Consider the following 15,378-nt stretch of genomic DNA (forward strand, 5'->3'; position numbering starts at 1 on the left):
CTTGAACCAAAAATATGTAATAATAAAAAAATTGTATTTGCCTTAGTTAGATGAAGTTGGTTTTGTAATTACCTTTCAAATCAAATGTTTATTATACCCAGTCAATATGTTTACTTTTAAGCAATTATTTTGCTGAACTACCATTTTTAAAATCCTGTTCAAGAATCCCAATACAAACAAATGAATTTTCATTTTCTATCAAAATGAAGATAATAAAAGTTTTTTCTATTATAGGCACAATAAAACATTTATTCAATTTTTCGAGGCTGGCGTTTTAAGAGATTATGGACGTGTTGTTGCTAATTTTTAACAAACACTTTTCTTACTTTTATTAGTTTATTTAAAACCACTTTTCCTTCAGTCAAAATAAATTTACCCATGAACAACTTTTGACCATTCAAACATGCAATAAACTCAAATTGTTTTATAAATTAGAAGCTTGAATAGTAAGGTATTTTATTTTATAGAAGCAATTAACAAGGTAAGTCCTCATAAGCTTTTGACTTTTAAAGCATTGATATGAAAGAAAATAATTATTTATAAAAACTTAGACATAATTAGTTACAGAAATTAAAAAAAACAAATCGGAAAGACAAATCAAAATTATAACAAAAAATATTTTTGAAATATCATCAATTGATTTTTGTCTGCTTTACATGTGAGGGACGCTTAGAAATATTAATTAAAATCTAAGTAAGCGCAGCTAAATGGTAAGATAAATTCTTTTTACGATTCCCTTCACAGTTTCGTGTTAAGACGTTTGAGTTTCCATTTAAGAACTTGAACTGTCCTCAGATACCTTGTAATAGTTGTTAAAATTAATAATACATATCAGGTCACCGATTTCCTCCTGGTAACCAGAAGAGGCTGCCTTGTTGCCCAAATAGATGAGATACTGCATGAACTTCTCGAACTCTGCCTCCTCCTGTAAAAGGCGCTTAAAGCGGGGATGCACAAAGTGATTCTCTTGATCCATTATAAACGACTGCGACTGAATGACTCTAAAATATTGATTTAAATTTAAGTAAATAAGAAAATGTTTAAGCCATAAATGAAATTAACTTACTTGCAAAAGCGTAGTATAATAACTAGAATATTGTCGATGGTTTCCTTAACTTTGGCACTCCTTCGATTTAAGAACGCCAGGAAGGCAACCCGTTTCAAGTAGGCCGCATGCTGCTTGTACAATCCCTCGATGGAATCGACGGTGCTCAGCTCCTCCTTGAAGCTATTCCAAGTGGACTGCAGGGCTTTGGCCACCAGATGCGTCTGGAAGGAGGTCATAAAGTGCGACAACTTGTGGCGCACCATTTGCAAGTGTCGAAAATGTGGACATGTGCGGAGTTCCGGTCCAAGCAGCTTGCCCAATTGTTGCAGATGCTCATAGGATCCCTCTAAAACGAAGTTTACATGGCGAAGCTTCAGTAGATAACCGAATATCTGTCCATATTTAGCCACCGTTTCGGGGCTGATCACCAGGTTTAAAGGCCAATCCACATTACAGTGCAGCGTTAGCATGGATGTGGCTTCAAGGGACAGGAAATTCAGCGTGTCCGGAATATTGTTGCAGTGGAGCGAGAGATTCTGAGACACCGTGGTCTCATCCGCCGAACAGCCAGCTAATGCATTGGTAAGCATAGTGTCGAGGATGCCCTTTTGGCAGAGGCTCTTCGGATCAATGCCCGCCCTTATTCTTCTCAGGATATCGCTCGTGAGCAATGTGCCAAACTGGCCGTCCAATAGAAAAAAGAAGTTTCTGAGCTTACGGAAATGCTCGTAAATACGCAACTCCTGGAAGATCCTGAGAACTTCGTTCCGGAGCAGCGCATAGTGCGCGTTCACTGGAGCCATAACGGAGAGGTGCAGGCAACGACGGGCTGTGAGTGGATTGTAGGGCTCCGGCACAGTGAGAACCGCCTTTTCTTTGGCCCTTTCCATCCCAAAGTAAGTGGGCAGATGGAAAGTTGGTTTTAAGATATCCGGTAATGCCTTAGTGGGCTTAGCAACAACAAGTTCAGGCTGCAGTGATTCCGAATACGAGCCTTCTTTGGTCTCACTAATGTTGTTATTATTGGCAGCATCGTTGTCAACCGTTTCCCTGGGTGACAGCCCAAAGATGTCCACATCGGAAGTGGTGGACATGGGGGTGAGCACCGCCAAAGGTACTTCCACGTGGAGTTTGTTAAGTTCTAAAGGTAGGAAAGGCGAGTCCTTATCTTCACGCACCGTACTACGTAGCTTGCTCTCCAATGCCCGTCGTCGATGCAGGCCACGTTCCGTATTGGCTAGACAAGGTAATGCTTTTTCTTCAAAATCTTTTTCGGTCTGTGCGATACCAAACTCGCTATCTAACACACGTCGACGGTTTCTGGCACGCTCCGTATTTGAATCCGTTTGGCGTCGCCAACGATGGGTGTGCTCACTCTCAGTGGAGTTGAAACTGGAAAAACCATCGTGGTGCTCATTGCGCAGACGGTTTCTCTGCATATCGCTCAGCTCCTCCGATTCAAGGCGATTTAGATTAGCATTGATGTCGGGCGGAAGGTTCGCGTGCAATCCCGAAGTTGAGCTTGTGGTTGCGGTTTTATCCGACTCCGACTGTGAAATATGGACCTTTGCATAGCACTCTTGGAATTGGTCCGAAGAAAGAATATGTTGACGATTGCGATCGAATTCTGTTTGGGAGGTCAGCTGCTCATTGGAATTAAGCACATCCGAGTGGCTCCGCTGAAACTGAACCACATTGGAACACAAAGGTTGAGATTCCACCACACCTGGCTGCTCTGGTTTTACATCTATTGGACTTTGTAATACCGTTTCTGGAAGCTTTGGTGATTCTTTATTTTTTGGATGCTTTGATTCCGCATCTGAAGGCTTCATCTGCTCTGTTGGTGCCTCTTTAACCTTATCTGTTCTCGCATCATCGTGGTCTGATTCCGATTCTGGACGAAAATCTGGTCCTTCCGCACACGATGCAAAACTGAGATCACTATATGTGCTCTGATCCGGGCTGGTCTCTTCCTGGTGGTCTTTCTCAATCAACTCGGCTGCTAGTTGCGACACTTGCTTTTGCAACTCTAGCTTTTCCCGCTCAAGGCGATTATCCTCAACCCGTTCGCTCTCCCGCTGAAAAGCCAACTCGTTGACAATCTCCTCGCGCCTCTTATCCAGCCGACTTTGCTGTTGAATTTCCTGTTCCGCGTTGACTTGATCGTACATCAGCTTCTTCTGGGCATTCGCCTTCGACAGGATCTCGCGCTGCTCTTCCTCCCAAGCGACCAGATGCGACCGCGTGCGCTCCTTCATGAGATTTGCGAAGCTACTTTTGGTGGCCTTGCGCTCCTCGAAGATGCTCTGCATGCTGCACCATCCGAAGCGTTGGTAGATAACGGCATATCTGTCGGCCAGGTTGCGACGCATCCCTTTGAGCTGTTGCTCCGTTAGACAGACCACTATTCCCGGGTATTCCACATCAAAGACGGGATGCTAGTGGGTTAGGAAGGCATCGATGAATGAATTCATTTGGTTTACAATCCTCTACAAACCTGAGCGTTATAGGCCTTAAGCACCTGGTTGTACTTTCCGCATTGAAGGATGTCCTGCTCACACCCGTATAAAAACTCCGGAATGGCCTCGTTGACCACGTGGTAGCCTCTATCGAAAAACTCCTTGCTGCACTCTTTCACCAGAGCCGGTGAGGTGTTCAGGCTGCGACTGATGAAAATCTCGTTGACGGCCTCGTCCAGCTCACCCTGGTGGATCCATCTCTGGAGCTGAACGAAGTATGTTTGGGATATGCACCGCAGCAAGTAGATGAGAACCTGCAGGAAGTCACTGTTGCCGCAAGTGTCGATGGCCAGCCAGACACAGCGCAGCAAGAAGGGGCCCGAAACCCCTGAGTCCAGATTTACTAAACAATAAAATGAAGCTAGTGAATAACATGTCCATTTGGCGGATTGGGAGTCTTACATTTTGGCTCACTCTCGAACACATTCTCCAGCTGATGGAGCAGCCGCATGGCAGGGCGGCAGTTGATCAGCAGCTGGGAGAGATTTTCGGCGGCCTGGGAGAGCAAAAACTCACGGTTGGTGGATAGAAAATCGACCAAAATGTTGCGCATGGCCTGCAGAAATGTGGAAGACTCATTAAAAGTTCATGAGAAGATTAGGGTTTGGACTCACCCGATTTAGGGGCCTTTCCAGACGCGCCATGGTGTTCCGATTCCACCTGGTGCGAGCACTCAGACGCCGAAAGGCGCAGCCAGAGCGCAAGAAGGGATCTACGAAATCCGCCAATATCTCGGGCAGCACAGTGCGCAATGTGGTGTTGGGCCTGAATACCAAGACCAGCTCGTCCTCCGGCGAGCTCAGGAACGTCTCTGACTGAATACCTGCTGCCGCCTTCTTAAGGTGATCTATGAGGGCGGCTTCGCCGATGTAGTAGAGAACCAGGTCCTTGTTTTGGGAGAGCTTCAATTCGTTGGTCATCATTTGATCCGAAATGAAATACTTCTGGGGTCCGGGTTGGGCCACAAATGGGGGATCCGGCGGGGCAGGTGGGCTCTTCTTTTTCAGGACTGGCAGTCGGGGAGGTGGTTGCATTGGCTGCTCCCTGGATTCCCTCATGCGAGTCATGGTTTCTGCTAAGCCGGAGAAGGTTAAAAGGGATAGATTGATACCGGCGCGTGGCTTTTCCGGGGTAGGCGCCTTCAGGTTGGTCAGTAGAAGATCGGAGTGGGGCTGCAAGTGGAGGGGCTTTAAGACCCGCCCCATCTGATCCGGAGATTTGAGCGCTTTTGGGTTCACTGGCTCCCTGGGTAAGCGGTCCGGCAGTTCGTGTAGTTTCAGTATTCCCGGCTTATACAGTTTGAGGCCAGGTTTGTAGTGGTTCTCCGCACCCTTCTCCGGTTCAGGAGTATTTTTCCCAACCTGCTCTGGCAGCAGACTGATCCCAGGATCGTTTTTAGTTTCGTGGGGATGTGCTTCGTCCTTTCCTGCCAGAAGATTCTGGAAGCGGTTCAGGCTGTCCCTCCGTTTGGGATTCTTTGCCACCTCACTGCTCACCTGGCGGAGCAGCTCCAGCTTGTCTTGGGACGACATCGTCCCAGTGCGCAGCAGATCCTCATAGATTTTGGAGCGCATCCTGGCCACCGACGCAGCTGTGGGCCGATTTGGCGCCTGCTCCTCCGACGCCAACAAAGTGGCCAGGTGGGTCACCATGTCGAAGACGCTGTGGCTGCACTCAGCCACGGATGCCATCGGAATGGGCTTTGGACTCCAAAATCATGGGATATTTACAAGAAACCAAACAAACTCGAGGACCAGGGGCCAACCACTCACGATGGTATCGATATGTTGAAAATTTGGGCTTGCTATCGAGTTTTTAGTTTCGATTTTAACCGATAGCTTTCTAACGGTAGATTCTGGCAACACTCAGATAAACTGAAATTTTTGAATGTATTCTCTCTATAATTATCCTTAACTTGTTGGCTTTCAACTGAATAAATAAATGTTCTTGTTTTTAACAAGACCAACCCAAACTGAACTCCTAAAAATTTTTAATTAATTTAAAATATTTGATTTTCGGCAAATATTGGAAATAAACCCAGATGAATATGAGGATATATTCCCTAATCCTTAATAAACTTGGCTAATTTCAATATTTCCTTTGAAAAAAAGAAACAAAATTGGTTTACACTAAATTAAAAAGTTTTAAATATATTGTTTTTTTTTACAAATACACAATATTCTATTTTGCCCTTTGGCTTACAATATAAGCTTAGTTACCTTAGTTCTGTATTCGTAACACATTTAAGACATGCAGAATTTGAAATTGAATCTGTTCTAGTTTAGCAGGTTTCTCTCATATTTTTGCATTTTACAATTATTTGTATGCAATTTTTTTGCGTTTTACGGTTGCTTTTTTTTCTGAACTAGCGTGGGAACATCAAGAGATTAGCTTATGGCTGACGGGGTAAATGTGTATAAATGGGAACGTTCTGTGGCTGTTGGCAGATTATTGCAAAGGTGTGGTGGCGGCGGCGAGGAGGGGTTGGCCAGGTGGTGTGGCCTGCACCGAGGCCGGCGGACCCGCTGCTAATCCCTCCTGCTCGAACTTCCGGTCGTGAACGACCACGTTGCCCATTAGCACGAATCATGAGGCGCTGTTCGTCTCCCCGTTGCTCTCGTGGAAGTTGGTGCCGTTGACGATGAACGAGGTGCCCAGGCCGTACAGGTGTCCGGAGTACTTGGCATGGTCGATGTTGTCCTCGAAGAACATCTGAAAAGGGTGTAAGGTTCCATTAGGCGGGCATATAACTTGTGTCTGGGTTTGGAATGGGACAGAACCAAGCAGTGGCTGAAATGTTGAGCTAAGCGATCTATTAGCCTAACACCATAAAGCATTGAAAGCACATAAATCTCTACAGCAGCAAATCTAAATGGTAGCACCCAATCAGTTTGGGGAGTCCTACTTATAAATAAATTAAATTACATACCGTTTACCGATGTTGTTAGATGGAGATTTAGTAATTTTCTTATTTTAGATTGTTATTCTTCTAATTATTCTGCAATTTCTTGTTAATTTAAAATTATTTGGCAGCTTAAGCACTTGCTACGCTGATAAGCACAGTAAAACTGTGTATAAATTTATGACAGCAAAGCATTTAAAATTGCGAAACAAAATTCAGTAATTCATTTGACAAATTCAAATTCTTTCTTTTAACTTAAAACTAAAGTAAAGCAGTTAATACCGTTTTAAGGCAATTAGACAAATTTCTCCATTGGTAAGAAGTCATGCCGTATGAATTATATTTGAAAACAACAAGATGCTTAAGATTGCGTATGCAATGCCCAGACACCAAAGAATATAAACAAAAATGTAAAAGAAAATTAATTCAAATTCATTTAATTTTCCATTCAATCCATTTCTGTTTTCTTTTCGTCCCGCGAGCTTTAAAGCTAATAGACATGTTTCACATGGTTTTAACAGTTTTAAACTAACTCAAAACACTTCAAATTATGGTTTTCATTCATAAATTGCGGCTCACTGGCACTGCAGATGCTGCAGGATATAAATAACTAAGTACATATGTGATGTATGTATGAAAATGGGCGAGTTGTGACAACCATGAACCACCTTAAACCTATTGGATGATGATGTTGATGATGGGCGAAGGCAAGATACGTTAGTAGTGGCAAAGGCAGGGCAACAACACTACTTTCTAATAGTCCGAAATAGTCTGGGTCAACGTATCGGAGCAGACGCAAGGCAAGTGAGAAAGCGATGAGCCATCCCGCTCCGGTGAACCGGGAGTGGCGGGAGGCGTGACCATATATGAGCTCGAGGTGAGCGGGTCGCAGGAGGAGCTGCTGTTGCCCGTGCCGTTGCCACTGCTGATCATCACAGAGTCATCGGGGGGACATCCCCCGATGTAGGCCTTACGGCTCAGCAGGCAGATCCGGCTGACCGACGGCTTCATGTTCATGGTGTGCTCAAGCAGGTAGGGAAAGAGTACAACGGGCGCTTCTAGCTCAAAGTGCAAATCATGTGTGTGCAGTACCTCACGCATTTTGAAGAAGGCCATGCCCGTAAGCAGGGCATCGGAACCGGCCTGATGCTGGGGGCCAACGCGACGCAGTTCCAGCTGATCGGCCACCTCCTGCAGGCCGCCCTTCAGGTTCTTGCAGGACTTCATCAGATATTTGATGTCAAAGATGTTGGGGAAGTATATGTGCAGCAGCTCGAAGAACTCGCTCTCGTCCGAGGGCAGATTCTGATCCGTGAGCAGCTTCAAAAGGTAGCCGAAATCGTAGCCGGAGTGGAAGCACAGCCACTTGATGTTGTCGACCAGCACAATGCCGGAGCTCATTAGCAGCTCGGCAAACTCAATGGGGTCGATGCCGTCCTCCTCGTGCTTCTTGAACTGGATGCCAGAATTCTGCAACAGATCTATCGAGTCCTGCGCATACATGTCCTCGCTAGGGATACGAAAGATGATGATAGAACCCCCTGTTATCGCTTAAGCAGAGCCAGCTCACCTCAGGTTAAACTTGAAGTTGAACTGCCAGGTCGAGTAGCCGGGCGGCGTTTTGCCATCGTCGTCCATGAAAGTCAGACCCAATTGGATGATCCGCAGAAGGTCGACATTGCAGCGCAGCAGCTGGTAGTGGTAGTCCGCCGTGGAGCGGAACTCGCCGACGGGTCGTGCCACCACGCCCGGGAACTCGGTGTCCATGGCCACATAGTGGTACTTCTGCACCACTTTGCGGATGGTGCGGAACTCCTCCTCCAGGTTATGCTTCCACACGTCCCGGATGCCGCACTCCTCGTTGCTCGGTATGTGGACTTGGCCGTGTGCCGCGCCACTGATGGCCGAAGGCATTGTCTGTGAAAGGTATTGGTTCTGGTTCAAAACGACTTGGTGTTATTTATGTATATCATTTTCGGGTGGATATTCTTTATGTGTGAGAGTGTATGTTTTGGAAACCCATCGGGGCTGATAAGAAATCATATTTAAGTATAATGGATTGAAAAACAGTATTAATAATATATATATACTTTTTGGAACTGAGTACATCAATTTTAACAAGAATATATATATTGTCGGATATATATATATATATATATATATATATATATATATATATATATATATAACAATATATATATATTCATTGTTTAAATCTTTCAAATTGTGGAAGTTGTTTTCAAATTATGATTTTAATACAATCTATTCACTAAAAACAAGTTGAATGGGTTTTTGTTTTTAACAATTTAGCACTGATCAAGATTAGTTTGCCGATCTGCAAAATAATTTCATTAATACTAAAGAGTTTCCATCCTTAAATAACAATTTCTAATATCCAAGTGTGTCGTGTTTGTGTGTATTTTGTGAGGGATCTTAAGGGTTAGCAACATAATAAAATAGCTGGACCAATTGGTTAAACACGTTAGCGCAACTAAACAAGAGTTTGTAATAGAGGTTTGGCCAATATCGCTGTTAGAAGTGCTACAATTTAGCTGCTGATACGAAAGAAGAACGAAATAATCAAACAATAACGAAACAAAGGCACGTGAAGGAATCGATTTTGAAAATTTGCTTGAGGTGGTTACTGGAGTGATGGGGGTTACGATAGGCGCTACTTACATCGTCGCCGGTCGTCGCCTGGTGCGCACTCTTCGTCGCCGGATCAGCCACCTCTTCGCACTGACCTACAACCAAGCCTCAAGCAACAAGTTCCTCTTGGGTAAATGGTATTACGGTTTGGTTCTGAGGCAATGCTCTTGATCAAATGCAGGGGATTCGGAATATATATGTACAATTGAACTCTGCCCTTACAGGACTCTATCACACCTAAATCGTATCGCATTCATTAACACACTTTGAGATAACATAAGACAAGATACTTGAAGCTGATGCTGAAAATAGACAGCATTAGGCATTGTTTATTTTACAAGATTGCTGTGGCACAAACACAATATTATATTTGCTTTAATTAAAATCTTAGTTTGTTTTTAGACCTTCTAATTGAGGTAATTTTGGATTTTGGATTTTATTTTATCAATCTCGTTACAAGTCATAATTTAATATATCAAGTAATCTTGAAGTTTAAAATGTAAGTTATAGTCAAGTGCCCTTAAAATACCTGATTTGTGAAAGCACTGTCCTTATTTAATCTTAATAAGATTTAAAATTTTGTGATGGTAGTACGTTTAAAATATAATGTGTGGGCAGATATTTACGAAACTAAAGCTCTAAACAACTTGAAATATTTTAGTTTCAAAGGTCTCGCTGTTATTTACGATTATATTCGATGTTCGAAAACCATGTAATCCATATTTTAGAGTTTCCTGTTCCAGTTACAATAGTCTGGGTCTAATCGCAGAAAGCCAATGCTTTTCATTACTTTTTAAACAATACATTGACGAATTTCACCTAAAGGTAACCGTGAAAATGTCACAAAATCCGTTTAATTTTTACCCAAATGAACCCAAAAGAAAAACAGTTAGAACGCCCTAAAAAAACCGCACACACACATACACTAGCCGCAACCACACGCATACACACGCACATGCAGCGGCATTGAAGATGCATTTGCATTTCGCAGTTTTTTGCCATGGAAATCAAGGCAATGGAACGGGCCCACCGGTCGGAAAATCCGTACACCCACTCGTTTGCCCTCGCAGCTTACCCATTTCATAATATACGATGGCGGACTATGTGGATTTTAGCTATTTCACAAACTGTATGTTCCGATCGGCGTCTCCTCGTTTTGCGCTGGTAAAGTAGGCGGCGGGGAATGAACGGCTGGTCTCCGGCACTTTTGCTTTCCTTGCGGCAATCCTATTATGCAGGGACTTTAACTTGAAGAGCCCTCGACGTTTGGCAGCAACTTCCAATAGATTTTAATCAGCAAATATTGTTTGCGAGCCGCGCAAGTGCCATAATAAAAAAATTGCCCGTCTTACGATTTTAGTGGTGGAAAACGTCAAGGTACAAAATATCGATATCGGTTTTACATCCTCTTTTGGGTGGAAATTGTTTTAAATTTTGAGTTTTAAGGAAATGTGTGCCTGTGTAAAAGTGTTTAATTTTAAAAGTAAGTAAGGTGTTTATGTTTAACATTAGTTTGGATACAATTGCAAATAAAAGAAATAATCGATGCATTCGTTTCAGTGTTGTAAATGCGGCACTGCGGATAGTTCGCTTTAACATCCGCCTAGAGGGCGCCAGCGTTGTGAATTAACTTTGTGCCGTGACAGCCCTAGACTTTCAGCTGTTCGATTATATCGATTATATCGGCCAAAAATCGACTTTGGCTCCAGCTCTAGAAAAAAAACAAATTTATTTACATTAATTCGATTTCACCGGTAAAAGTGCTTTCCTTACTATTTAAGCTTAATATGAAGTGATATAAGCTTATAAATGTGATAAGAGCTTATAGAAATAGCAACCAGAGTTACATTGTTTGTTTTTGTGTTTTTTGTGTTTGTGCCACTTTCCTTGCATTGACCCATTTGTTGTTGCAAATTCTTCGAAAACTAGCTCGCGTTATAAATAAACAAAACAATTGTATCCCCTGTTTTTTCGTTTTGTTTACTTTAACTACACTATTACAAATGACAGCTTTAAGAAAAACTCGTTATTTTTTAGGTATGTGTGGGTAAAAAGAAAGTACATAAAATGTGCAGAATTCCATCTCGCCGTCTGTCAACAATCGGCAATGATGTATGTATGTGCATATACATAAATGTATGTAGTGATCTCTCCAATTATATTATTGCCATGAACCAGGAAGGAACGGATTTCACCAGTTTCTTCAAGGGGTTAATAAACTTTTGACGCTTTACGTTGCACGTTTTTTCCCATTTTTATGCTTTATTAATTCCGTTTACGAATTGCCGATAAGGGCACTTCAGTTAAACATTTCCATACTGCTAGGGTTTTTCTTATCTCACTTATAGAATTTAATCAGTAATGAATTTGCAAGGTCAACAAAATTCAATAGTTCTACGAAAGATAGACTAGATCCACGAGAATTTAATTTAAACTTTATATATGTTTTAACTTTACCCTAACTTAAAGCTTTTTTCTGAAATGGGAAATTTACTGATGTGATTTCTCCTTTTTTTCGTTCCCTTTATAAACGTAAAAAAACATTTTATTTATACGCTATGAATAATGTTGCATGCCATTCCAATTTAAATCAAAAATTCAAAAATTTCAATCCAAATCCAAATCACAGTATCATTGGTTGGCGTAACTAATAGCATGCAGTGCAATTCATTCAGCACTGAAAGTTCAAATTGATTTACAATATGCATTTAATCACGCTAAAATTGTGATAAAATGACTGTACCTAAACATTATGATCCAAGCAAATGTTTACCGCATTAAGCGTTGTTAGATCAATTTATCTACAGTTTATAGTTTCGTTTTTTTATAGTGCAATAAATTCCCTTTAGTTAAGCACCTATTCGTTTCATAAAATGATGGGATATTATTTTTATTATAGCGTATACGTATGACATAACAAATAAATTATTCACGCTTTATTATTGTCTTTAAATTGTAAATAGATCGTCAGCAAAACAAAGTAAAACTCATTAATGTGCACATATCTCGTGTTCGTATTTGCCTTTATCGATCGAACAATTTGATCACGTTTTAAGCGACCCGAACCAATACTTTTAACTCTATCACTTGTTGAGCTAATTGAGGCGGTCGTGTGATCACCGATCAGTTATTCTTCAGTCTTTGGCCAGCTCTCTAACCGATTTGACCTGCTCCAGAGCTTCGAGTTTTTAGTGTAAATAATAGGAATTAAGAACTCTGGCTTTTTGAAAAGAACGTGCCCTTCGAACAGAGAACAATATCAAAACATTTGTTTAAACATCTACGTGAGTTTCCAACCAAAATATAATACATTGCGTTTAGATGTTAGACTTTTTCGATTTGTATTGTGTTGTGTGAAAATTGGCCCTAATGCCTTGAAATGGAGTTGTGTTATTGTGTTTAGTCTCACCCTGAACAGCTAGGTCAAACAATTTCCTATTAAATGAACAGAGCTCTTAAAGGTAAAACGGTACACGATTAATGCTACCAATGCCCGGATAAACTTAAAAAAAAACCTTTAAATGGTTATTTTATGATAACATTTTAAGTTTCAGACGTACTTTGGATACTTATTGATATTGATACATTAAAGCAATTTCGTTTTAATCGAATTCAGAACCAAACCAGTTTGCTGATAAGTTGATTAATTTTACACAATCTAGTTATAAAGTGAGCCATTTGTAATCATCAAGGGGTTGGTTCCTATTCTTGTTGATATACCACAAACTCGTATTTCTTCTATTCTTCTGAATTCTTCGGGGCTTATTTACGACTTGCTTTTTGGTAATAACTTTTCTTGACGTCTCTTTTTTTTTGGGCTTGTCTGTCACGCAGACTTCTCGTAGCCAAATATGCTAAGTAAGTCGTTGAACCTGCGATTTTTAAAATTCAAGAAATTCAGAATTGAAAGTTTAATGTTTTGCGCGTATTTTCTATCAATTTTACCTTTACATAGTTAATTGCGTTTGCGTTGTTAATTTAAGTCAATTTAATTAATGTTACTTTTTAATGCTAAAGTCCAATAATAAGTGTTGCTATACTTTTGTGCCACAATCTCCTAAATTAATAAATTACAATTATTAACTATTTTCGTGTGTTTAATCCACAGACTCATCAGACATGACCCTCAGGGACTGGGGCTATCGTCTGCTGCCGGGTCTAAAGTGGCTGCACGGCTACACCGGTCAGGATGCAGTGGCGGACCTGATAGCCGGAGTGACGGTGGGACTCACGGTGTTGCCCCAAGGATTGGCCTAGCCACGCTGGCTGGGATGGAGCCACAGTACGGCCTGTAACTCGCTTTTGGTGGGCGGCATCGTATACGCAATGCTCGGCAGTTGCCGGCAGGTGACGATTGGACCACGGCATTGCGGCACTGATGACCAAGCGGCACACTGTGCTCCGGCTTGGGGATCTGGCCCTGCCTACGCGATACTGCTGTGCCTCATCTCCGGTGTTGTTGGAACTGGGCATGGCAGTGCTGAAGCGGGCGCCCTGGGTGGACCTAATATCTCTGCCAGTCACTGTGGGATTCACATCCGCCACCGCCGATAATCATTGGCACCCTCGCAGCTAAAAGGTTTACGGGCTTGCGTGGAGGATCCGGCTCTGACTTCATCCACACTATGCGCTCGGTGTTCGGAAATCTGCATCAGGGGCGGAAAGGCGACTTTACTTTGGGATTGGGGTCCATCACAGTTCTGTTGCTGCTTGCGGGTAAGTTATTTCATTTATTAAGGGGGCTATTCACGTGTGACCCATACAAAATGATGCATTTTTGGAAATTTTTTTAATGAAACTAATCGATAGAATGTTTCGAAGTAATTTTGGCATAAGTTATGTTTTCACGATTTATTCTTGCAAAACTATTGAAAAATAATGGTGCTTTGAGGTGTCAACAAAAAAAGTACCACAACTACTGAAATGATTCCTACCGAATGAGTAACCGAAACCAAAAACAAATTAAAGTGGGAAATAAAGTTTAAAGTATTGTACAATCATTAAAAAATATTAAAAATTTACAAAATGGCGTAGCTTTGAAAAAATTCTGTTTTTGGAGTTAAAAAATGGTCTTTATTTCAATGCCCAACTTAAAATTTTGAATCAATCAAAAATATCCTAGTTCATTATAGAGTAAATGCATTCAAGAATACTCTGTTTTAATTAAATTTTTTAGTTATAGTGGCAGCAATTTTAAAACATGTTTCGAGAAAAACGCGTTTAAATTTCAAATGGAGATGCATTTACATATATGCAAGCGGTGACTCCTAAAAATGTTGCCATTCAAAAATTAATTAAAAGTGTAAACTATTGAAGAAGCCAAAAATAAAATCAATTTTCAATCCCCATAGAAACTCAAAGACGTCAAACTGGACGGAAGAATCCGGAGTTTGCGGACGCAGCAGCTGATAAGCGGTAGCATCTGGGTCATAGCCACCGGACGGAATGCTCTGGTGGTGCTGGTGACCAGTGTGCTGGCCTACAGCACGTGCGAGCAAATGGCTAGCTGTCCCTACATCCTCACCGGAAAGGTCAAGAGCGGTCTGCCAAACGTCTCGATGCCCAAATTCGAGACTACCATTCTAGACAGAAATGGCACCGAGATCAAGCAAAACTTTGAGCAGATGGTGAGTTGTTAATAAATTTATTTAAACTAAGAAATAATTATGGTTTTTTGCGATCATATATCGAGATCTACAATATGGTTTGCTTAGTGTCTTGGTCTACTTGTTTTATTGTGTACTTCTGATTTTTAATTGTCTTTCTTCTTTTATTTTCTTTTCTTTTTGTAAAGTAAAAAATAAATTATAATTATTTGTCAAACTCAATTTTAGTCTGCACATGAATTATATCCGTTTTAATCATGAATTTAATTAATACGTAGGATTCTTGGAAAGTTTGATTTTGTTGGTTTCGAATTAATTTATTTAGTTGAACTGCAGTGGTTAAACCAATTTTCTCTCCATTTAAGCTCTCGGAATTGGGTCCTTCCATAATACTGCCCATTATTGCTGTGCTGGGTAATGTGGCCATCTCAAAGGCATTTGGAGGAGCCGGCCTGAGTCCACGCGTGAACTGGTCGCCCTTTCGATGAGCAACATCTGTGGCGCCTTCTGCAGCTCAATGCCGGTGACGGGATCTTTTTCGCGCAGTGCCGTCAACCATGCGAGTGGAGTAAGGACTCCCTGGGAGGCTGCTACACGAGCGTGCTGGTTCTGCTGGCGCGGGACTGCTGGCACCCTACTTTCCAATACTCCCGA

General features: G+C 41.7%; 2 protein-coding genes and 1 pseudogene across 7 annotated transcripts; 1 reads left to right on the plus strand and 2 right to left on the minus strand.

Annotated features, from left to right (window-relative positions):
* Positions 1-395: 395 nt before the first annotated feature.
* On the minus strand, positions 396-5,333 carry LOC128258840 (uncharacterized). Its single transcript, XM_052990769.1, has 5 exons — positions 4,182-5,333; positions 3,970-4,123; positions 3,546-3,910; positions 1,067-3,486; positions 396-1,001 (listed from the first exon to the last, which is right to left on the minus strand). Exons 1-5 carry the CDS (start codon positions 5,256-5,258, stop codon positions 773-775), a joined length of 4,245 nt encoding a protein of 1,414 aa, XP_052846729.1. The 5' UTR covers positions 5,259-5,333; the 3' UTR covers positions 396-772.
* Positions 5,334-5,710: 377 nt separating this feature from the next.
* LOC128258841 (CCR4-NOT transcription complex subunit 7-like) lies at positions 5,711-10,511 on the minus strand. Of its 6 annotated transcripts, none has more exons than XM_052990774.1 (5): positions 10,194-10,511; positions 9,149-9,420; positions 8,040-8,404; positions 7,562-7,979; positions 5,711-6,279 (listed from the first exon to the last, which is right to left on the minus strand). In XM_052990774.1, exons 3-5 carry the CDS (start codon positions 8,381-8,383, stop codon positions 6,154-6,156), a joined length of 888 nt encoding a protein of 295 aa, XP_052846734.1. In that variant the 5' UTR covers positions 8,384-8,404; positions 9,149-9,420; positions 10,194-10,511; the 3' UTR covers positions 5,711-6,153. The 6 variants fall into 6 exon arrangements, with proteins under 6 accessions (XP_052846734.1, XP_052846731.1, XP_052846737.1 ...); XM_052990777.1 differs by having other exon boundaries at positions 5,712-6,279; positions 8,040-8,386; positions 9,149-9,284; XM_052990775.1 differs by having other exon boundaries at positions 5,712-6,279; positions 8,040-8,386; positions 9,149-9,355.
* Positions 10,512-11,013: 502 nt separating this feature from the next.
* Positions 11,014-15,365, plus strand: LOC128258402 (sodium-independent sulfate anion transporter-like; annotated as a pseudogene).
* The last annotated feature ends 13 nt before the right edge of the window (positions 15,366-15,378 follow it).

This window comes from Drosophila gunungcola (assembly GCF_025200985.1).
Source record: "Drosophila gunungcola strain Sukarami chromosome 3L unlocalized genomic scaffold, Dgunungcola_SK_2 000003F, whole genome shotgun sequence".
In the NCBI taxonomy this organism is placed as follows: Eukaryota; Metazoa; Arthropoda; class Insecta; order Diptera; family Drosophilidae; genus Drosophila; species Drosophila gunungcola.

What these genes read in the sequence shown, in the direction of transcription:
- LOC128258840 (XM_052990769.1), bottom strand. Translation starts at nt 5,258, where the DNA reads ATGGCATCCGTGGCTGAGTGCAGCCACAGCGTCTTCGACATGGTGACC. An exon ending in TGGAAAGGCCCCTAAATCGG is followed by an intron (nt 4,124 to 4,181) that starts GTGAGTCCAAAC and finishes ACATTTCTGCAG; the next exon opens with GCCATGCGCAACATTTTGGT. An exon ending in ATTATACTACGCTTTTGCAA is followed by an intron (nt 1,002 to 1,066) that starts GTAAGTTAATTT and finishes TCAATATTTTAG; the next exon opens with AGTCATTCAGTCGCAGTCGT.
- LOC128258841 (XM_052990771.1), bottom strand. An exon ending in AACTTCAAGTTTAACCTGAG is followed by an intron (nt 7,980 to 8,039) that starts GTGAGCTGGCTC and finishes TCGTATCCCTAG; the next exon opens with CGAGGACATGTATGCGCAGG. An exon ending in CCTTCTTCAAAATGCGTGAG is followed by an intron (nt 6,280 to 7,561) that starts GTACTGCACACA and finishes CACCCTTTTCAG; the next exon opens with ATGTTCTTCGAGGACAACAT.